At 47.8% G+C, this 24,055-nt stretch overlaps 1 protein-coding gene across 2 annotated transcripts; it reads right to left on the bottom strand.

The window, feature by feature from the left end:
- aop (ETS variant transcription factor anterior open) lies at positions 1 to 23,888 on the bottom strand. Of its 2 annotated transcripts, none has more exons than XM_031982080.2 (5): positions 22,596 to 23,888; positions 2,002 to 2,247; positions 1,208 to 1,870; positions 869 to 1,118; positions 1 to 708 (listed from the first exon to the last, which is right to left on the bottom strand). In XM_031982080.2, the coding sequence occupies exons 2-5, from the start codon at positions 2,216 to 2,218 to the stop codon at positions 384 to 386; spliced, it is 1,455 nt and encodes a 484-aa protein (XP_031837940.1). In that variant the 5' UTR covers positions 2,219 to 2,247; positions 22,596 to 23,888; the 3' UTR covers positions 1 to 383. The 2 variants fall into 2 exon arrangements, with proteins under 2 accessions (XP_031837940.1, XP_031837941.1); XM_031982081.2 differs by lacking the exon at positions 22,596 to 23,888 and adding an exon at positions 10,635 to 10,697.
- Positions 23,889 to 24,055: the final 167 nt, after the last annotated feature.

Below are 24,055 nucleotides of genomic sequence, written 5' to 3' on the forward strand. Positions count from 1 at the left end.
TCTCTCTCTCTCTCTCTCTCTCTCTCTCTCCCCCTGTTCGGGAAACGTCGACGGTCCACCGGTATATCTGGATTGCATATTTCTCCCCGCGCGCGTCTTCGTCGCGTTCGACGAAGAACGCCTGGCGATCTGGTGATTCCCCGATGACGTCACGCGACCCACAAGCTCAGAGCGTGGAGATCAGCCATCGGATGAAATCGTTCGAGGAGCACGTTCGTTCCTAACGAAACTCCTTCTTCGGAAACGAATTCCTTCGACTATGGATTCTCTGGAATCGCGTCTGCCTACGAGCACGCGACAAGGATGCGACACGGCAACAGCAAGTACTCCGTCGACCCTGGCAACGTTGGTAACGCGCGATCGAATCAGCACTACGTCTCGCGTCACTTCCTCTCGTCAGTCTCTTGATTGGTCTTGACCAAGTTGTACGCGTGACTCCTGTACTTTGTGGGAGGATCGTGGAGAGGTAGAGGTTGCTGCTGCGGTTGTTGTTGTTGTTGCTGCTGCTGCTGCTGCTGTTGTTGTTGTTGCTGCTGCTGCTCGTTGGATGGCTGACTCATGCTGGACATGGAGAGGTCCGTTGGCATATCGATTTCCGGCTCGACGCCACTTCCTCCTTCTTCTTCCGGCTCCGACTTTATCCGCATTTGCTGACGAAGCAGCGATATGTTCTTTATGTTCTTGAGCTCGGTCGGGTTTCGCAGAAATCTACACGCAAACGAAACATATTTTAAACCGATCGTCTTTGCGTACAGGTTGCCGGCCGTCGCCGTCGCCGTCGAAACGACCACTTTGAACGTTCGCTTTGTTCGTCCGGCAGCGGAGATTGGAATACTCGAAACGCGCGCGGAAAGCGATAAATACTCACTGGTAACAATGGCGTTCCCCTTGGACCTTTCGCAGAATGTTGACGCGGTAATAGTACCGCAGAGCTCTGCTCATCTTGTCGTAATTCATAGAAAGATGATTCTTTTGGATGCCCCAGAGCCTCGCCAACCCCGGGGGATCGACGATTTTGAACACTCCCGTTTCCCGGCTCTTCCACGCGATATAGTGCGTGTACCGTTGCGACGGGTCGTTGAGCAGTTGTTGCAGAAAGTCCCACAGAAGTCTGCCGTCTGTAAGAATAAACGAATTGATTCGACCGTACAGTCTAGATGGAACGGAAGAAGGAAGAAGAAGGAAGAAGAAGGAGAAGGAGACTCACTGGTGTTGGGCTCGGGCGAGTCGCTGGGGAAAAACTCCCTGGCCGCGTTCGCGGGGTTCGTCCTGAAGGCACCGGGCGTCAGAGGCATCATCGGCTGGGTGAGCGTGGGGCTGGGCTGGTCCTTGACGCAGACCTCGCTCAGCCTCTGCGCGGCCAGGGCGGTCGGCGTGGCCGGCGGGCTGCCGGTCGCCGGCTGCTGATTGTCCTCGTCCGAGTCGCTCTTGTAGAGCTGGCTCTGCGCGCCCTCCGTGTGCCCCGGCGAGCCGGCCTGGCTGTCCACCGAGGGCGCCGGCGACAGCGTCACCGAGTTCGCGGACATCAGCGAGGCCAGGTTCGCGGTGTACGGGTTCTCCGTCCACGTCGGCGTCGGCGGGTGCGAGTGCGGGCTCAGGGGGTACGCGGACGGCCTCGTCGGGGTGACCGGGCTGCTCGGCAGACACCTCTGCAGCTGACTAAAGTCCCTGGCCAGCATCGAGAGCACGTTGTGCAGCACGTCCCCGGCGCCCGGGCACCGCTCGCCCAGGTCCGCCTTGGTCAACAGGCACAGCGCCTTCCCGTTCATTTGGAACATGTCCATGTCGAACTGCGGCAGGTCGAACTCCCGCTCCGCCCACCGGAGGAACGTCGCCACATCCTCCCGGGACCACAGCCTTGGATCGGACGCTGTTCGAGACGCGTTCGTTAGTTTCCGTCTGTCTGTTCGTACCGAATAGAACCGCGCGACCGTCTATAGAATCTTCGATCTTGCATACTTCTCGCGCGATACGCGCAGGTAACCTTACTAACGAATTTACCTAGACTCGCCGGCAGGTGAGTCTTGAAGTCGAGGAACGGGCTGGGCGGCGGATGAGTGGGCGGGAAATTCATGGCCGGCCCGTATCGCCAGAGCAGCTCCGTGGGGCTGAAAGGCAGCGAGATGCCTGGCGGTAGCCGAGAGTCCATTCCCGTCATTCCACCCCCGGCCGAAACCGGCGGCAATTGCGGTAGCTGGATCGTCGGCAACAATTTCATAACACGTCCCACTTTCTATTCTATCCTCTCTGAAATCAGAACCGATTAAACGATTCATTAAAATTCGTGACGCACGCGCTCGCTCTAATCGATAGACTCCGTGAAACGCGTCGGATAACGTAAAATAGACGATAAAGCGAAATACAACGAATATCGACCGACCGAATTAAACTAGTCGAATTCTTCGGTGTATTTGGTGCTCGATAAATTTGTAAAGTTTCCTTTCGAGACCAAAGAAGCAGCGATATTTTGAACTCGTGACCGAGAAAATAAGTTTGTTATTTACATCGAAGCGTTCCGTGTTCCGGCTGGAAACGCGCAAGAAAGCGCGACAAGCGCGACAAGCGCGACAAGCGCAACAAGCACACGTGGAAACGGTAATCGAATGGGCGTGACGCGGTGTGTGTGTGCCGGCTTAGGAAAGAGGAAAGATTATTAGCATAAACTGCGGCGGTAGAAGAATGAAAGGCAGCAGGAAACGCGGATTTACATAACTTATTTCCGCCGATTTACAGACTCGCTCGTTCCTTTTTATCTTCTTTCCTTTCCTTCTTCGTTTTTCCCCGTTTCTTTCCGTTTCTTTCCGTTTCTTTCCGTTTCTTTCCCTTTCTCGCGTCCATTCTGTTTTCACGAAAAGCAGGAAAAACGCGCCGAGAGAATCGCGATATTTCTCGAAATATCAAACACCGTAAAACATTGTTTGTTTGACAATTTGTTTCGAGAGTAAACATTTTCAGCGCGTATCAGCGCGTATCAGCGCGTTGTTTTATCGTTCCTCGTTAGAAAGCGCGTTTACGTAACCGTATTAAACGGTGAGCATAATTAAAAACGCTCTTCGAATGGCGCATAGAAAACATAATTACATAATAGCAGCTTTGAATTTAGTCGAACGCTATCGTACGTTCTAGGTTCTGAAAACGTAAGAACCGATTCGACTAGCTCGGTATCGCCTCTATTGGCTCGCGATTCGGAGGATTCCTCGAACGATCGATTCCAAAATGGGCTAACGACAGCTCCTCTTCCACCGTAGAGAAACGGTTGCTTTCGTAAGTAACAATCGCGTTAACTGGTCGATTAAAGAGGCGCATCAGCCGCGAATATTCTATTTCGGACGAAAATGGCGTATTCTAGTCATTCGGATCGGCAGAGATTAAACGAGCGATCGTCGGATCATACTCAAAGCCAGCAGAGCTTTCACGGTTCGATGAATTCCTAATTACGTAGTCGAACATCGGTCGTCTCGATTTTCGGAATTTTCTTTATCCGGCCTCTTGACCAACCGAGGAATTCTTTTTTTCGCCAAATCAAGATTTTCGCTAGCGACCACCGTTGTAACGACAGTTGAATCGATTAATCTTGATCGACAAACTTAATGATTACTTAAGAATTGGAAACATTTCGAAGACCGAAAGATACACGATATGCCTCGAGAAGCCGTTAAAATTGATTCCTAACTTTATACTCGAAGCAGTTTTCATCTTCCACGTAATATAATATATTTCCTAGAGTAATCAGTTGCGCGATCTAATATACCGTATCGCGTGCAACGCGTTAAGATTCCGATTTCTTTGCGCTCCACGGTGCACGCCGGTAAATCAATGTGCTCGAGAGGTTCTCGGAAAACTCGCGGAATCAGGAATCCGAGAAATGGGTCGTTTCGGCACGGTCCGCAATTCTGTTGTAAAGCCAAGGGGTCTATGATTGAATCGTTCTAATGTGGACGAGAGAGTAGGCGATCCAAGGTGTTCGGCGGCACCAGCAGCAGCAGCAGCAGCAGCAGCACCGGCACCGGCACCGGCACCGGCACCGGCAGCACCGCGAGGAGGAGGGGAAGGAACGGGAGTTCCAGGAGGAGGAAAAGGGCAGAGATGCTGGCATGCGAAGGTCGATGTGCCGTTGTCTCGCACCAGGAAATCCTCATTCGAGAACCTCACCACATGTACCAATGCGAGGAGCGGCGATAGTAAAACAGAAAGAGAGAGACCCCGTCGTACCTCCTTTCAACCGATTTTTCGATTTAACGTCGCTCCGAGTTATTCTTACGGAGCTATCAATTACATCTCTACCGATGCCTATTTTTCCTTTCCGAATCGTTCCGCGCGCTTCCTCCTCGGCGAGTTCGCGTCGCGTGTACCGCATCGAGACGATCCTAGGGATTTCGTAGCCGCCATTCGGGGGCAACCGATCAAACGCGAATTAGTTCGCGTTAAGCGTATTATACGTTTCTCGACTGCACTTTTAGACGCGAAACGTATTGTTCGAACGACACACGCGGACGCGGCGTGTTCCGGAGTGACAAAATTCGTCGGAAATACTTATTTCCTTACCTGACGACGATAAGTGTACTTTTTCGAAATGACGACACGCGCGTTCGACTCGTCACCGATAACTCATTAAATATTTCATATTTCTAAACGAACAATATCTATTTCGATACACCATTAGGCGACTAGAGACAATTACGTTTCATCGCTCGAGCGAAATTCTTCGGTAACCTTTCTATTTATAAAATGCCGGATCGGAATAAATTTGAATAAATTCTTCGAAAAGAAGAAGAACGGGAGAAACTTCGTTTCGTTGGGAAACAGAGAATTTCGATTCAAGGGTTAATAATCTCGAGCTCGAACCGCGGAAGAAAAATAGAACGAAACGCGATCGATCGATCATCCGGGACGGGCATTTCCGGCTTGGAGGTCGCCGAGAGCCAACGAAAGGAGGAAATCATGCCGGAAGTCGTTCTTAACGCAAGAAACCGCTCGAATAATCTTCCTCCAGGCAAAAATCACCGCTCGGATCCTTTAGCGATTATTCCGGACATTTAAAGTCCCCTCCGACGGAGCTACGTCGACTGGCATTTCCACTGTAATTTACCACTTTAAAACAACTATATGACACATCGCCGTGCAAGGTGATGCGCAAGGCGATGCGCAAGGCGATGCGCAAGGCGATGCGCAAGAACTAAAGTATTTTAGTTGAAACACGGAAAGGAGATATTATACCTATTATAGTAGATATTCGATCCTCTTCGAGACGCTCTCTGCCATCGAATGTTTAAATATAAAAGAAACGAACTTTTCTCGAAAAAACATTTAATTGTTCCAATTAAACGATACATTTCAGGGAAGCACGCGGGGGGCGTCGATACGATTCGATACCGCGCTGCAAAACGATCTTTCGCGCGCGTGCTTTGAGCCATCCTGTATAAACATGCCAGTGGTTTATCCGGAAGTGAATTCCGGATTTCCTTGGAGCTCGCATCGACGTTGTATAACACACAGTCAACGTTTCCAAGCGTTCGCGTGCACGGCTACTTTGAAAAGAGTATTATGCTCGATTGTTTTCATTAAATAACAACTCGGCTTCTTCGAATTACTCGAGTCGAGTTATTCGTTCGGCCAATCGGCGCGATACGATGCGCATTCGAAACTACATCTTTTTATGCTTCTTCCCGTTTCTCCGACTATCCACATTTCCATCGAATCGGCTAAACTTTTCGAAATAGGAAAAACCTATTGTTCTCAATTGATCGGACTGTTTTTGAGTTTACGGTGATGTTTACAAAGTCACGAGTACCGCGAAACAACGACTAAACGTAAGAAGAAATCCAATGAAAGGCCAATTCGAAGGTTCATCGATTCACTCGTTAATTCCAAAGTTCATCGTTCGAAAGAAACGCGATTCGAACGATACGACTGTAAAGTTCTCGAGTTCGTTCTAAACCGAGGAGTCGTCGTCGAAGGGTTTTCGCGCAACGATAGAAATAACAAACGGGAAACGAACGGCGACGTTCGCGCAGTCGAGTTACGCGGCGTCGGAGCAAAAATTCATTGAATCGCGGTACAAGAAAAACTCTCCCGATCGGGCAGACGAACACGCAAATTGGCTCGGTTAATTGGACGTCCTTTCGACTTTTCTTATAATAAATCAGTTACACGCGAACGAGTTTCTTCGAGCCGGTGATCGCGCTGCCGGTAGCAATTGGAAATGGCACGGTTCGAGTAGTACCGATAATAGTCACCGGCGAACTGTTACAGTATCGCGAGTATCGATAGTTCGACGATACAAGGATGGCGTTAGGTTCGTTTGCCTTTGACGCTACGTTTCGGCCCGTCCTCTGTCTATCCTCTACCTTTCTATCCATTTTTTAATATCATTTTCGACAAAGTTTCGAGGTTCTCCGCTAAAAAAAAGTGAAACGAAAAGCAAGAAACGATGATATCGCCGATGGGATGACCCTAGAAAGGCACAGTATATACGCGTTCCTCTACAGCGAGGTCTCGAACGAATCGATACATGCCCTGACAGACCGAGCAAAATAGAAATCTAGAAAACAATAAAAACTAATCGATTCGGCTGTTCGGTGGTTCCAGCGTTGAGCGCAGGTAAGAACGAGATCGCGATCGACACTCTCGTCAACCCCGACGCCTAGCGGCCAGCGTTTAATTAAAACGTGGCCGTACCGTCTACACCGTAAACGCCGAGGTCCCGATGATCGGATCGCTTTCGTTCTCGCCGAGGCGACCAAAAAACGGGCAGGAAACGGGCAGGAAACGGGCAGGAAACGGCCAGAGACCGACCAGAAGGCGGAAGATCCTTGACGAGGACTTAAGATTTATCGCGCGGAGAGGAGTCGATTCTCTTTTCTTCCGGGTGCTCCGGCCGTTTCCTCGCTCCTTCTCTTTCCTTCTCGGCGTTTCCCTCTCCGTTCGTTCGTATCATTTTCGCGGTTTCGGATTTCTGTACGGCGGCTTGCTTTTCCGCGGCGATCGCCTATCGACGCGTCGATAACGGAGAGGAACATCGATGATAACAGCTTCGTCCAGCCCCGTTACGACACCCGTTATTGCTCGGTCAATTGTTGCTACGAACACGACCGATGAGAATGGATCGGAAGCTTCAAACGTTTCGTACGCGGTACAATTAATTCTCGTAAAAATCCTTTGCTTCGTTCGGTCCCTCTGAAAGACTCTCTACGCGATAGGCCCGCTCGCCAATTCAATAATCTCGGGGCAGTTGTTTCAACATCGTCTGTTCGAATATTCGATATCGAAATACCATATTCGATTAGGCGGAAATGAAATATTCGTCGCATCGAAATCTTTGCAACGCGACACGGTATCTGTAGGAACGGTGACGTTCGGAAAGGGGTTGAAGAATCGGATCGCGGCGCGTCGCGGAAAATCCCGGACAGTCGTAGACGGCGCGTGCGCGACAGATCGTTATGCAGTTGGAGCGTAACGCGAATCATAACGGAGGTAAACACGGAGTGCACCGAGATCGGAGAAAGTCTTCGAGACTCTTTTGCGGCTCCGCGCGCGAGATACGTAACCGTTATTATGTCATTTTTTCGCGGCGCGTGTCTCGTATCTCTAGACGATACGGCGGACTGCGTAATTTCGGCGCACGTGTTCCTTAAACTCGTTCACCTCTTTTTTTCCCAGTCCCCGATCCGTTCGACTCGGCGCGAAACTGCAATTCCCTTCGAACGATCGAGAGCGCGGTCGTTTTCGGAGAAACGAAAAATCTTCGTCTTTAAACGTGTAAATGCGAATTAATGTACCTTAGTCGTTTGGAAGTTGCAACGATCAAATAAATCGAATAATTTCTAGAGGGTTTTCTTTAATCGATGCCAATCGAGCGATACTCCTATCGGTTAAGATTCATCGAATTAGCGGACAAGTCGGAGGAAACGTTCATTTTTCAGACGAATAAACTAACGCGAACGAATATGTAATAACGTTATCGCGGTGTCTGTTGTTCAATGATATTCCAAGTAACCCGCCGACTATAGTGCAGAAGGAAACTGTAATAGTGTCGGTTCCGTGTCAATAATTGATAACTCGGTGTCCCGACTATCTCGTAAACAAAGCCACCGACATTCTCGAGTGTACTCTGAGAAGTGCTTCTCAGCGGTTCGTTTCATAGATTTCCACTAGAAAATGATTTTCTCCGAACAATAACCAAAGGATTAGTACGGTGTTATTGTTATGCCGATCGCGTATCGAATTGAAATCTCTTGCAACCTTTCCCAATGGTTTGTCCCATTGCTTCGAGTCCTTATCATCGAATCGGTGGATAATTTCCCGAAAATTTGCACGCTGCAACCTACAGTTTTAAATAGAACAACCATGCCTACTGGTGCTGCGAGAACCCCAAGTTGACGTCAGTATAGGTTACCGCGGATTAATCGATAACAATTCCAGCTATTGTATCAGGATTTTTAACGCGTTCCAGCAAACATAAAACTCTCATTGAATATTTATAAACATGTTATCGCGTAGCGTTTTAGCAAATCAAATACCTTGTAAATGCACAAAATGCGCAATCCAACGATGGAACAACTCGAGAACCGAGCGAACCTTATTGAACCGTATTACCGTTTGGTGCACCCTTTCGAATATTTAATAGTTCGATACGTTCTTTTCAGCATTCGATCGAAACAATTTCCTAGCTTAATTTCCGAATATTTTAATCGATGTATTCCAACAACATTTCGTCTTTTATTCTAGACGCTTATCGATTTCAACCTGCGAAAATATAAAGAATGTAAGAATAGAAGAAAAATATAGCGTCAGACGAAATACTATGTAGAAAATGTAATACCAGAACGGAATCATCGCACGGAAAAGTCGTCGAATAATCGAGTTTAGTCGAATGAGTCACGACAATTCGATTTTGCCTTGGTCATCGGTAGTCACCGCGGTTCGATTAATCGGTAAGTCACGCGACGTCCGACGCGTTAAAATACATGCAAATAATGCGAATATGCCAATATGCCAATGCTGGTCTGATCCGGCTGGCAGCCGTCGCGCCGTTAAATAGGCGACGACCCACGTTCGAACCGTTCACATCGAAACTCTTCGAACGATGAACGTTGACCGTGACGAACAGCGGATCGTTTCGCGCGCGATTCTACGGTTAAGTGTCGCACCGCGTCCACGCCGACCTCTGCCGAGACACCCTTCGAGGACGAACGTCATTTTCGAGACATCAAACTTTCGTATTCTCGAGGTACACCGAGCCGACAACTCATTTTCCGAGTAATTATTCGTGCAGTGCCGGTACGTTTGGCGTGGCAGGCCTGCGTTCGTTTCTCGGCTGTTTGCTTGAAATCGATGCAACTTGCAATTTTTCATACTTTCGATTCTACTCCGAACTCCACCGACTGGTGAAGCAAGCTAGTTTTTCGCTACCAACCGAAACAGAAATTCACGATTATTACACGCACGGCGCGTGATTTGTCTTTTTGGCTAAGTACTTCGTTACACACCCGATGTGTAATCGATCTCGAATGGGTTAATGGCTCGCGAAACCCGAGGGAGACATCGTAAGCCAACAAAGAAAAAAAAAAAGGGAGAGAGAGAGAGAGAGAGAGAGAGAAAAGGAAAAGCCGGGTTTCCGCGACCTTGGGTTGGTCGGTGAACCCGATGCTCGCCCGTCCGCTTACGTCACGGCTCTCTCGCCGACTCACAAGGAAGTGCTTTCTTGTTCTCCTTCGCGGGCCGAACGAAAGAGAGAGACAGGCAGAGAAAGAGAGAGATGCAGATGGCGGAAGACCGAGTTGGGCAAATTTGATTTTCAATCGCGATAACGAATAACGTTGCAAAATGTATTTCCAAATAATAGCGATTCTCTTTTTACACGAGCATTTAGGTCGCGTCAGAGCGAGCACAAGTGTTTGCTCGAATCAAAATTGATTCCACTAAAACGGAAAAGAGTTTACTCGAGATATTAACATCTATCGTATTACTATTTTTATTCGATGCTCGACGATGCTACGACGAGTGATAGCCGGCGAACGATAGCCGGCGAGGCAAGTCAGCGTCCATTTTATACTCCAACCCTTCTCTGAGATGTCGCCGTCGCCGTTGCCGTCGCCGTCGCCGCGGTTAGATAGCACCTAGCGGCGACGTCCGCGCGTTATCGCAATTAAGAATAATCGGACAGACGCTTTTTGCAGCCGGACGCGAACCGTCCAGATAATGCGGTTACGTGTCCGCGATAATGGCGGACGGCAGGAATTTCTTTGCTCGCCGAACCACCGAAGCACCGAACCACCGAACCACCGAACCAACGTTCGAATGAATTAGTTCTAATAGATAATTAATGTCTGTTCGTGAAACGTTCGAAAATTGCGCAGATATTTATCGTAACGAAAGCAAGCCAACGGTAAAATATCGGATTAAACGGGTATCCTTCTAAATAAAAAGGATAAATCGAAAGGGTCTTGCGCGGTAACAGCACGCGTCGAACAGCCAAGTGGTTTTTAATCCTTATTCCCCGTGTGAAATAAAATTGGTCGATGCCAGGTTGCGAACAATATTCATAAATCACGGAACCGTGAAAGTTCCGTTAAGTTTTCTGCCGCGGCGAGGATCATAAATTATTTTTAAGAAGGGAAACGATTTTTACAAACCAGTGAATCGATAACGCCGAGATCCCGAGGAGGAGAAGACGGCCAACGCCGAGCACTGAATATCAACTCTGTCTCACGGATCCGTTTACGGCGTCGCTTCCACCGTTTTCTCTATCAAATTACGTAAAATGGTAATCAATCCGTTTGCATATGTATCGATTATGCAATATATCGGCAAATCGATTACGACGGGTTCCTCGATTCCGTGGAAGCGCCTTCGCTCGTTCGCACGCACGCCGTTGCGAAATTTCGATCAACGCGTTCTCGCTTTGTTCCAGGATTTCCAAATTTTTCCCTTGGAAAATTTCTTTGACAAATTGAAAATGAAACTCTTTGCCGTTCGTGGAGCATGGATATTCGCATGTTTAGAACTGTGAGTTTTTTTTGTAACATAAATCTCGTCGTCCCGTAGCTTCGGAACTGTACCAAAAGAGACGAGGTTAATCATCACTATAGCCGATAATCGAACGTTTTAACAATTTCATTCGTTCGTCGCGCCGGTTAAACCTTTCCGCGCGGAACAGCGAGCGAAGAGGGTAGGTGAGAAAGGAGAGAGAGGAGAGAGAGGATTGCTAGAAAAACAGAAGAAAAATATGACACACGTACGAGAGATGCGATAGAGCGGACGGGAGAGGGTCAGTGACACGTCGTCGAACAGAGGTTTATCAGTCGAGACCGGCTGACCCACGTGGTTACTATTCTCCGCCCTCTTTTATACCCTCGATCGCCGACGCGGCGCTCTCGCGCGCACCGAGAGAGCCCGCTTCCGGAAAACCGAATCGATGTTATTTATTTCCCCTTTACGATCATCTCCGCGCGCCAGCCAACCCTCCTCCGCTGTCCCTCTCTCTCTCTCTCTCTCTCTCTCTCTCTCTCTCTCTCTTTCTCTCTCGCCCATCATTGTTTCATCTTTAACGCAAACTCTAAATATAGTGTGCTCGTTGCGTGATAGTTCGGTGACTAACACTCCGGTGCGCGGACACCGTGTATATTCGAGAACGTCTCGTACTCGCACGTTCGAGCACGAATTTCGCTGGCGTGTTCTCCGCGGTTGAAAGCGAGACCGAAATGCGCCTCGGGTGGATCGAGTGGCCGAAGCCGTTTCCGTCATCGAGAATTACCAACGATGCGCTACAATCTCATCTTCGAATAAATCGAAATGGAATTTTCAACCGTCTTCTTTCGTGTGCCGAGTGCGACGCGGAAGCTTTACGAACCTTTCGAAAACTAATTGTTTCTCGGTTGCATTAAAAGCAAGTTAATTTCATTAAAATGTCCGTCGCGAATACTCGCGTACCCTCAAATATTTAGTTTGCCCGGAGCATCCCCTTCTCCGAGAGCTCGACAGCCGTCTGTCATTCTTATATTCTCTTTTTCAATTATACGGGTCAAATGATTTTTAGCATTTCTTTCGAATATTTCTCCTTTTCCAAGGAACCTTGACGAATAATCGACGACTCGCTTGTCTCTTCGACACCGATATTAATTAATGTTAGTCGTTCGGCAAGATGCGAGCTTGAATCGAGCAACCGACTCGGAAAGACGAGCACGCGTACCACCGGTGCACGTGCGTTACGAACACGTCTCACTCGGAGTTTTAAACGAGCCGGTGCTGGCCTCCCGCATTGCTGCTAGACGCTCGCTCGTTTCAACGTTAAAGCGCACCAGCGTACTATCGATTAGCCCTCTTTAAATATAATTTCGCTTCAACGTATCGAACAAAGCGTTCCGATCGTTTCTCCGACGACTACGCTGGCGAGCAGAATCTTCGAGCTACCGTCTTTTCCGAGCATTTTCGCAAGTTACGTGTTGCTTCTGCTGTGTAGCAAGCTGTTACGCAACATACAAAGAAACAGAGTGTACCGGCAAGCTGCATTACAAAATCCACGACATTTCGACATTAAACAATGGAGAATAAAGGGAATTTTATTATGTTATTTTTCAATAACTGGAATAAAGACATTTTCTTGATCGAATCTTGACTTTAGTTCAATCGCGTAAGACGGATCGAATTTTCCGTGAAACGAGAAACTTTCGACACTTGTAACATTCTACCGCCGCAATTAGGCGAGTCGAGAGTAGTGCCATAAAGATTCCATCGGTTCGTTCAACAGGATTTTCCGACACGATCCTATCGCCTGAAAATCCCTGGAATCGGTCGGTTACCCGTTCGACGACATACAAGGATGGTACGAGAACGAAGAAACCAACGGTCGAATTAACCAAGAAAAAGGTCCGAGTTTTATAGGGAACGCCAAGGAACGATTTCCTTTCGTCTGTTAGATTCTCTAGCGGCAAACGAGATATTCTGCGGTTACTCTTTGAAAAGTCGCAGCAGACGTTTCGCGAGAGCGCGATATAACGAATTCGAGTAATCAGCCGCGTCACGAGCTAAACAGGAATTCACCGAAAGGTTGCTTCGCGTCGAACACCGCGTCGAATCTTCCTCGTCGAGAGAAAAAGGGAAATCCGTGGAATCGGTCGGTTACCTGTTCGACGACAGGCACACGGCGATGGCGAGGGGACGGACGGACGGAAGGAAGGAAGGAAGGAACGAAGGAAGGAAGGAAGGAACGAACGAACCAACGAACGGCCGAGGGTGGATGAGAATCTCTGCGAAGGCACACAAAGAGAGCATCGAGACCTCGAATTCACGTGCGTGCAACTAACGCCGACCGGAAGTCGATAAAAAGGCTGCTTCACCCTCGTCACTCGGCAGCGCGCGGCTCCTCTCCTCATGGGAACCAGCCTCTCTTCCGTCTCCCTTCGTTCCTCGACGGCGCTTCTCTCGGTCCTCTCCCGTTTCTTGTCTCGTCTTTCCCTCCGTCCTCCAGCCTGCCTCTCCGGATCCGTGGTCCAGCGTATCCCCCACTCCGGTCGGCCCGAGAGAAAAAAGCTTCTTTCGAGTGGCCCAGTAAACTTGAAAACCATCCTACGAAGATGCACTTTACCCTCCGAAGGTGTTTCTTCTCTGCCGAGATGTCTCGCTCGACGGTGAACCTTCTCTGCACCCTCTTCCCTCTCCAGCCAACGGCCGCTCGAGTTTATTTTCCTTCTCCCTGGAGGACATTCTTAGACTGACGTCTCGGATCAAGATGAAACTTTCTCCTTTTTTCTCATCTCTTCGCGTTGTTCGCTCGCTAAGCGCGCCAGGAAGATCGTTGCTGTTTCAGGGACGAATCGAAAGTTTTCTGCTCGTTCGAGTATACATGTTCGGCATGCGGTGAACTTGAGAGGGTCAAGAAACTTTCGCGTCGAGGTTCACGGAATTGTTGGTTGCTTTTCAAGATATCTCGAGGCGAACGGTTCATCGAGTTTCGTTCGTTGGACGGCGAGATCGTCTTTTATCGAATACTCGTACGCACGCGGATTTCCCACTCGTCTATGTTTTCCTAACGGGATGATCGTGCCGAACATGGAACTTTATTCCGTGTTTTTGGCTTATTCCTTCGTATAGCCTCTCTCGTACGATATCCTCGGCTTGCGCTTCGTTTCAAGGCATACCGCGCGTCGCACCGCCGAATGGCAAATATTTTATCCGATCAGACTCGAGGAGGATTTTATTAGATCCCGGTCGAAAAAATGCTTCTTTTTCTTCGACTAAACGCGCTATGATAAATCTATATTATCCTCTTAACAAACGAATAATTATACAGTGCGGCTTGTACGAGGCTAATTTTCAAAGGAGCCGTAAAGCAAGCCGTTTAATCGGCTGATGCGGGTATACGAGATTAACGAGCAATTTCGGGCAGCGGGCCGTTTCGGATTTTCAGTCTATTCGTTACGACGCGAATAACTGTAATTTCATCGAATCCGATTCGACTCGATTCGATTTGACATCGTCGTCGTTACGGTGTCGCCGCGAGACAGCGGAGAGTTTGGCAGGTTATCGAGCGGCTGGCAAGTCTGTGTTTATAAATACGGGATGGAGGAAGTACCGCAATAATACCAGCGGCTAGAGCCGATCGTTATTACCGCAATATCGAGCCGCCAAAATCGAGCAGAGAAAGACACGGGAGTGGAGGAAGCTTTATTTGCTCGTTACGAAAATAATCCTCGCGTCTCTGAACCAAATATCGAAACGAGCGGCTCCACTAATTTTGGAACGGCGGTGTCAATTAATGTTCTCGCGCTATTCAAAATAAGCCGAGGCTATCTCGAATAACCACCCGAAAGGGGAACGGTCGAGAAAACGAAAATTTTCAAAATCGAACCATTTCGAACCTTTTTAAACGAACCTTTAAATTCAACCAATTTTCGATATTATTCGATCGGGCGATACAGCGGAGGTAAGATAGCGTTGCGACACCTAGCCATTCTTGTAGCGAATCAATTACACGCGCTTCGAATAACGCAGCTTTTTCTTTTCGATTCGTTCGCTCGAAATGGAATTACAAGAAAACGGACAGAGTCGATCTAACAGTTGAAGCGCAATTTACATTTACATTTCCACTCGTAAAGCAGATTGATCGTCCAAATGACATTTGTATCGCGTAAATAGATAATTCTGTAGCATCGTCGTTCGATGAGAATCGTTTGCGAGATCCGTTCAAATTTTACTATTTCTAATATATCCCATCAAAGAGAAAATCTGTAAAATTCGACTGAAAATACGTATATTTTGGAAAACATTTATACGAATAATTCCAACGCGAAAGATAAAATAATATTTGCCTGCAAACATTCGTTCCCCGATCCGACTCATCGAAAACAATTATACTCGTAACAATTAATTTCGATCAACTCGAAGAGTAAAATCAATCGCACGTTTCGAATTCGAATAAAAACACAACAACGTTAATTCCGCGGCGCAACCACGCCCAAAAACGAAATTAAACAAGAAACCAAATCGATTTCGCTTTCGATCTACAAAACACAATTACGATTTTTTCACGTTACATTTCCATCGCGAACGAACGCTACTCCTCTTTTTCAATTGCACAGTCGAAAAGCAATTTAGCGGCGCAGGCCCGCGCCGCGATCGAGGCCCGAGCAATAAGCAGCCGGTCATAACGATCGAACGTTTAACTCGATTAAACTTGATCAATAGGTTTTCAGATCGTTTAAAACTCGGTTAATCAAGGTTCCACTGTGCGCGCTCGGTCTATCAACGAGAAGAAATTAAGAGGTCTCGACCGAAAGATAGATGACGGACCGTGGTGCGCGATGCGATCGGACAAGGATGGAAGAACACCGGAGAGGAAGCGGCCGAACCAGACCGAGATGGAAACGAACAAAACGAACAAAACAACCAAACGGATAGATAGAAGAAAAGGGCATCGTCTCTTGCCCTGAATCCGATTCGTAATAATAGTTATCCCGCTGCCGAGGAATGCCACGACGTCCGCGCGAGCGAATCACCGACCGCGCAACCCGTATCTTCTTCGAGGCGTCAACGCTTTTACCGGATTCCTGTTTTCGTCCCCGAGGGAATAATCGGTTGCTCGATCGATCACCGACAATTACTCCCGGCCAACTTGTTCGGCATTTCACGCTGAACGTACCCAATTACCATTTAATGCGATCGATACGCGAGTCCTATAGAGATTCTAACACGGTTCGTTCGCATATATTCCTTATAGTATTCGAAGCGAACGTATTTACTTAATAAGAGAAACCAAGAAGCCAGTCATCATTTGCCCGGCTACCTATTACGGCATTCCCTTTTATCGACCGAATAAATAATTCGTTTCGCGTACGCGAGAGGATTACGCCTACGAACAATCATTTTCAATTCAATATCAACACACCACCTTCGGAGTGACTGTTCGAGAGAAGGAGAGAGCATTCGCGAGGGAAAGAATTTTTAGTTTCGAATCTTCCAATTCTCGATGTCGAGGCTTTCGAAAGATCTCTCTCGGGTTGTTTTTTCAAGGTGAAACGGATGCAGTGTGGTCGACGAGTTTATTCACCAAAGGATGACGAACAGAAATATGCATCGCATAATCAAAGGTGTGAGTCATTATGTATTATCTTGCAGTTTTTGGTCACTCGGTGTGCGCTTCGCATGCGCTATTCGGAATATTTTCAAACAAACAGTTTACTATTTCTAGCGAAACGAGCTACGATACTTTTTCTATTCGGATACCGCAACGTTCGAGTCTCGTCTTTCAATATTCTCTTGGACACGTTATTTACTTTAGTCTATAAATTCAACGGTTATTCCCCACGACATAGAAATTTATGATACATCGTAAAGTATTCATGGTTTTTCATCAATCTCGCGATACTTCAATTTGAAATTCTATTACGTTTTTGCGAAAGAAAAAACAACTTATTGCGCAATGGTATGTCTATAACACGTCGAGGATTTTATGTATTTATAAAGCATTCGAGTGTAGCCGGTGAAACCAAGACATCGAGGAGAATAATACAATTTTTCGCCCAGTGTTCTCTACGTTGGAAACTTTTCTCCGTGGTATACGCGTGATTAATAATTAATGCGAATCTAAGACATTTCGATAAAACTGAAGTTAAATTAAACTCGAACATTATTTCTCCCTCGTCAATTGTCATGCCATCGAACGAGTGTGGAAATGTTCCCTTTCTAACTAAATTATTAACGACACCGCAGCCCTATCGATCACAGTCGTAAAAGACACCATAAGGCAAGAATTTCAACAACATTTAATTTCCCCTATGCGAATCAATCGTCCAGCAAATAAGACGTTCAACGAAATATCGTCGACGCGAATTTCACTAAATCTTGTGCTTTAGAATACATTGGAGTATACCGATAGAACTATGTAGATTTCACGCATTTATCGGAGTCTCGAGAACTGAAAAATGGGCAGTCGATCGACAACTCGTATTCAAACCTGCCGAGCGGAACACGTTCGTCGCGCTTTTCGGCGACGAAGATGGCGAAAGGGCACGCAAGGACAAAGGACCATCGCACGCAGGAGGAAGGACTCACGGAACCGGAGGTAGTGGCGGTGCCAGTGGCGGCGGCAGTGGCAGTGGCGGCAGTGGCGGCGGCGGCGGCGGCAGCAGCGCGCGGACCGAAGGTATTTTAAACGCGACTTCCTCCTCGGGTTTTCCTCGAAAGAGGGGAACCGGATGCCATCTATCGCGACCGTCTGCTTCCTTTTGCTCCCTCTTGGAATTAACCGGTCGAACGGGAAAGGGAAGGACCATCTATCCAGAGACGGCTTACCGAGAACCGGAGGAAAGGGAAAAGGGAGCGGGAGGCGAGAGAGAGACAGTGACCGAACAAGAAGAAGACGAAGACGAAGACGAAGACGAAGACGAAGGCGAAGACGAAGAACAAGTTGGAGAACAAGGAGAGACGAGAGGAGAGAGAACCGACCGAATTGAGCGCTTCTCGAAAGAATAAAGACCGAGACGGAGATAGCGAAAAAGACAAGTCCAAGGTCCGCGCTTCCGGTACGGATACAGACCGGTTCTCTCTTCGCTGCGGGAGGGAGGACCGGAGGGAGGACCGGAGGGAACCAAGAGGGCGCGAGACGCGCAAATTTTCTGAAATATTGCCCATTAAAGGATTCACTTAACTAATTTGTTCGCGTACACGCGCTTTCCTTTCCTTCCTTTTCGGTTGCTCGTTAGGCGTGTCTCGTTAAAGGGTTCTCCGTGTCCGTTTTTCTCCATTTTCTCCATTTCTGTCTAATACATCGGAATACAACTGTTTTCTTTTTCTTTTTCTTTTTCTTTTTCTTTTTCTTTTTCGTAAGCGAAAGCGCACTTTCTCTTCGATACTTTTGTCTTTTCTCGACATCTACCACGTAAAGAAAGAGGAAAACGAAGCTCGAAGAAAATACGCCACGTAAAGTGGTCTGGATAATGCGAAAACAGTAAAATACTGCACAAGTTCGAAATTGAAAAGATTTCGTCGGTTCCGATGGCCACGAAAAATCGGCGAGAACAATTACGCGGAGGGGAACGTAGAGGGGAACGGTGAAAATTTGTAGGTGGTTCGACGTCGACACCTCGTCCCGCGATCTCAACGATCGATCGAGTTCCTAACCCCGAGGCTACCAAGAGAATTTTCCAACCCCTCGTCATTCCGCGAACGTAGTGCTTCCTCTCCCTCGCTTCCGGGTTCTCGGTTCTTCCGGCCGGAATTATGTTTCGAAAGGCTTTCTTCTCCCTCCCCCCGCCACCCACTTCCTCTTCCTCTTCCTCTTCCTCTTCCTCTTCCTCTTCGTTCCACTTGGCTCCTCCTCCCCTTTGCAGCTCTTATCAGCTCCCAGCTCCGCGACCGCGATAGAAAATTTCAGGCGAAAAAACCTAACCAAGAGCGACGTTTTTTCTTCCCCGTTGTCGCTCGCTTGAAAACTGACGCGATTAACCCTCGCGGAATTAACCTGCCGCCTTTCCTTTTCTCTCCCCTTTCTTTCATACTTTTCCCTCTCGACTTCGTTGTATCCTAGTTAGCTGGTGTATACGGACGATTATGCAAATTCGAATCTTTAACAACGTAACCAGAAAAATCCAATTACGACCAAGAATCGTGTTTCCCCCAAAGTTATTTCTTTCGTCCGAAGCTGCCGACGAATCGTGTTAGCGATATCATTTTCCAATGTAATAACCGAGCGGTTGCGCCAAGCGCGAGACGAAACATTGTTGATACGTTCAGGGCGGCGCGAGTCACCTACCGGTGGGATATAATTGATGAAAATCCTTGACCCGCCACCGGTTATGCTGGTATAACCGATAAAACGTTCCAATCTGTGTCACACACGGCTCGTACCGTGTTGCATCCGAACCATTTGCCATTAGCTTTCCTTCGAACAAACCCTTCTATCCGATTTTAAAAAGAATTGCGATATTTTCCCAGTGGAAACGCGGTAACGCGAAAAGGTTAATAAACCTCGAGCGCGTTACAGTCGCGAGATCCTCCGAGCTAACGGATCAACGTTCGAGGGAGAGAACTGTTTTCGGATGTCCGCACTTTCGGAACGGCAAAGTCTCCTCGGAAGATAAACAACGCGTTCGCTGTACACCGCAGGTCCACGATCAGTCAAGGGACAAGGACGACCGTGAAAAATTCTTATTTCTCCGCGTGCCGAGCAGAGGAGCAACAACAACGACGAAAAAAGAATGGAAGAAGGGGACCGAAGAGGAGGGGAGAGGGGAGAGAACGAAGGCAAAGAGAGAAACGGTAACACGGCCGCGTTAAGAAGGAAGGAATTATGCATGATTTTGTTCGAGCTCACGTGTTATGTAAATGATAACGTGCAACTTCCTGAATAACGATCAAGGAGCGTAAGCAACAGTCGGTCCGCTTAGCCGTCGCGTCACAGCCGCATACGTGTGCGTACTCGCGTCTACACACGTGTCCGCGCCTACACACCCGCCACCGAGAGAAAGAGGATAGGAGAGAAAGGTCGGGTGGGGGGAACGACGCCGGCGTTCTGGAGGGAGCGGCGAGTGGAGGGGGAACAAGTATAGAAATTCCTCGTACAGTTAGAAATTGAGTGATGCGGAGGACGAGAGGTTAAACTTTTCTTCTGGGATACTGGTTCTCTACGGTGCTCGCGGTTCCAAGAAAACCTCTCGGGTACCGATTACCGACACCTGGATGTGTCGCTTCAAATAACTAGACATTAATATATTATTATTCCTAATAACAACGAGTACGAACGAGGTAGGTGGCGACTAGACTATCGAATCGTTTCAAAACATCTCCTCCAGCTAACCAACCTCGAAGAAACGATCCGTTCATTTTTCATAAGATTGCTATTGATTTCAAAGGAAATGCACCATCTATATACATAGCCTCGTCAGCATCCATAATTAATTTCCTACATCGTACGTCATTTTTATACAGCGAAAGGTCGGCGTGGTATTTTTAATTTATATTATTATACGGTGCAGCCTGATTCAAAGAAATAGTCGATCGACTCTTCAGATTTTTCACGGATACGTATTGTATATTCCGTTAGAGAAGCGCGGATTGTGTTTTTCACCGAAGGAAAACTCCAAGAAACTCCATGTTTCATCTAAAATCGATCGACTTTTCATTGAAAAGAGGCTTCCGTCGTTTCAAATAATTCTTTGACCATCGTCTATGCCGAGCACATTCATCATTTTTGCATTTATCATTTATGCATCGAGTTAACGTTATTATAATGCGATGAATAATTCGCCGAGAAATTTTTGTAAATTTGCATTTTCTTCCGCTCAATAAATAAAGATTAGCCACCGATTAATGATTTGGAAAAATGAAGAAATCAAGCGAATACCGTTTCCGTAGACCTTTAAGAGTACATATAATTTCGCAATAGCGAATACACGGATTATCAAGGCAAAATATCGTGTTGTTCTTATGTCACGAAGGAAACTGACGCATCGATCCGATCGGTAAAGCAGCATGCGGCACGCTTGCATTCAAGCATTTCCCGGAACGGAGTGAACCTGTTTTCCTCGATAATTATCCAACAACATGAAAATTGGAATTTCCAATAATTCTATCTGACAAAAACGTATTTCCCACTGTACACTGACAAACGTTATCCTCGCGCAGGTTTCATCACCGTTAGCAGTGCCTACTAATTAATACAATTTTCCGAATTAACTCGTTCAATCTCGTATCGGTTGACCAAATCGTTCCGACTGCCCGTTCAAACTGGTCCTACTCGATTACGATTACGATTACGATTACGATTACGATTTCATTCTACTTAAATGTGAAAAATTGTTCAAATAATAGAAAGCTCCTGTCAAAATAAATGTACAATTTTGTAAAAAATTACAGATTGCATTTTCATGCGTTCTCACAGTTGGCAAAATATTTGCTGCACCTGTGCATTTTGTTCTAATTAACGGGAGCTTCCGCAGACAGTAGGGCCACTAGTGGCTCTCAACCACGCGTGCAAGTGTCATCCATCGAACGACAAATGTCATAAAACGCAATAATTGTTGGGAAAGGGGACGAGTCAAAGAAAAATGCGGTGCAGCTCGAATCCGGCACGAGTTGTTTGTTTACGGTAAGCTTCTGTACAGATTAATCGTTTCTCACGGTGTCCAAGGATTTCTTCAAAAAGGGGCCGGCTGAAATTCTGTCATTTTCGATTCATCGCGACGCGCCCGAAGGAGACACACACCGAGCTTCCTTTCCTGTTTTCCTTGTTCGGTCTCTTGCATTTTATCGCATTTATTGCATTTTATAGCCGCTTCCGGAAAACGAAGGAAGCATACAAAGTAGCATTAATGGCAACTCCACGCGGATAACACGGCGAACGGTCGTAATAAACAAATGAGTCAATACCAAGTAATTTCTAGTATCAACAAACACGATAACCATTCGACAACTGAAAAGAACGTTGAAAAACAAGGTACGATTTAATCGTAATAATGTTCAAATGAAATATGATCGTTAAACGGTCGATCGATTAATCTATGGCTGACGCGGTGCACCGAATCGATTTTAGTTTTGCTAAGCCACCTATTATCGAGATTGTTCAATCTGCGATTGGACGTGCAATAGGAGACAGGTTGCCGACAGCGAGTAAAGCAAGGTATTTACACGTGGGTCGAGTAATTTATCTGTTAAACGTGCGCCAAAAAAATCCGATCGAAACAAACCGTTTTCTACTTTAATAGCACTGCCGGGACAATTTTCTCACGGCATTGCAGGTATTTTTCTAAAGTCGAAAATCTACTTTCGCAAACGTAACGCTGCGTTACAACGCTACGGCGCGTGCACCCGTGCCGATAAACCGATACAAAGGAAAAAAGAGAAAAAAGGGAAAGAAGAGAAAAAATAAGGGATCTTTGATCGTTTTATCGAAACGAGGTTCGAAGCAGGGTCGCGTTCGCGGGAAAGCAATGGCCGAGGAAAAGTACGCGAATGTTGGCCTTTCGAAGAGGCGAGATTAGATACGCGAAATTACACGATATATATATATATCATCGTCCGACGTTAAAATGATTGTAGCATTGCGCGGCCACTTGGAGATAAATGGAGAATCGAGGAAGTGAAGTGAACAAGATCGTTACCTCGATCACGGCTTGGCCGATAAACCGTCCGATGCGGCGTAATATCAGTGGTGAGGATCGGCTAGCGAGCAGAAGCGAGTCCCCTCGGCGGTCATCGGGCAGAAATCCGCGCCCTAATACGTCGCGAGTCCAGGCTGGCATCCACAGGTATCTTCGAGACACCGACCACGCGCACGTGTATCGTTCCTTCCGCCTCTCTTCTTTCTCTCTCCTGCCTTCGGCCACCTTCTACGCGCTTTACTCGTACATGTCCAGTCCGATATCTCCGGCGACGACTGTGCGTAAACCTTGATTCGTCTTCGCACCAGGCGTATCGCGTATACCGAGTATAGACGCGTACACACGCGTATGTCACGGCGAGAGGAAAAGAAAACAGCCGAAACAGTCGAGAACCAGTCCCGGATAGATTTTCTGCAGGCTGATGTATCAGCTCTCGGAATCCATACGAGGAAAGTTCAGAGGTATCAAAATATCCATGCGTGTTACGGGTACGTATATCACAAAGCCTATCTCTCTACGCGGCTAAGTGTATCACAGTCGGCACCACTTGAATATATCACCCTCCCTCTCCCTTTCGTCTTCTCTCTATCTGTGCATACACGTACACGTACAGACACTCTGTACGCGTGTGTGTCGCGCGTTCGTGTGTCGGTCGTCCGTGTGCGTGCGTGTCTGCGCGTAGCGTGTGCGTGTGTATTATATCCGTCTCTCGAGTCCGAGTCGAGTCGAGTCGAGTCTTATCGAGACGAGGTTAAACGACAGATATTCGCGAGGGAGCGAGGCGGCAAAGTCTCGGGAGCCCGGCGAGGGACGTGGAACACGAAACCGATCTCCTTTCACCTCGAGCACGATTTTATATCCGATATTTCAGCCCCGGCGATTCCTTCGGAAGCAACGAGCACACCGTGTCGATAAAATCCGTTCGATCTGAAAGCTGGCAAGCGACTGAGCCGCGAGCCGCGATTACCGCTGGAAGCTTGCCGCCACACCCCCCACTCCACCTCTCTCTCGCACGCCGCGGGAGACTCGCGAGGGGGCGCATGCGCGCCCGACACCCTGCCCGCGCCGTGTTACGCGTTCGACGAACGGAGACAAATGGACCAACGAGACGGCCCGGCCGCCGAGTCGAACGAGGACAGACGGATAGGGCCGGTTATACGGCGCGAACGGAAATAATCGAAGCGTTGTAATCGAGTGGGAAATGCCACGAGAAAATGGTGGGGCCTTCACCGACTTCCTTGTAGCTTCCTCGTAATCGCGATCCCGACTGTCCGATCGCGGACCGCGGGGACCTGTGCGAATCTCTTCGCGGCCCAGCCCGGATATATCGCGCCGCCCACCGCCGCTAAGGTCCGGCCGATTTTTTTCCACCAATAGACGGACGCGCCCGAACCGCTTCGGATATCGCGCACTCTCGCCTCTACGCTGCACACTGCGAACAGTTCGAACTGTTCGACGCG

The sequence above is a fragment of the Nomia melanderi genome, chromosome 3 (assembly GCF_051020985.1).
Source record: "Nomia melanderi isolate GNS246 chromosome 3, iyNomMela1, whole genome shotgun sequence".
Taxonomy (NCBI): domain Eukaryota; kingdom Metazoa; phylum Arthropoda; class Insecta; order Hymenoptera; family Halictidae; genus Nomia; species Nomia melanderi.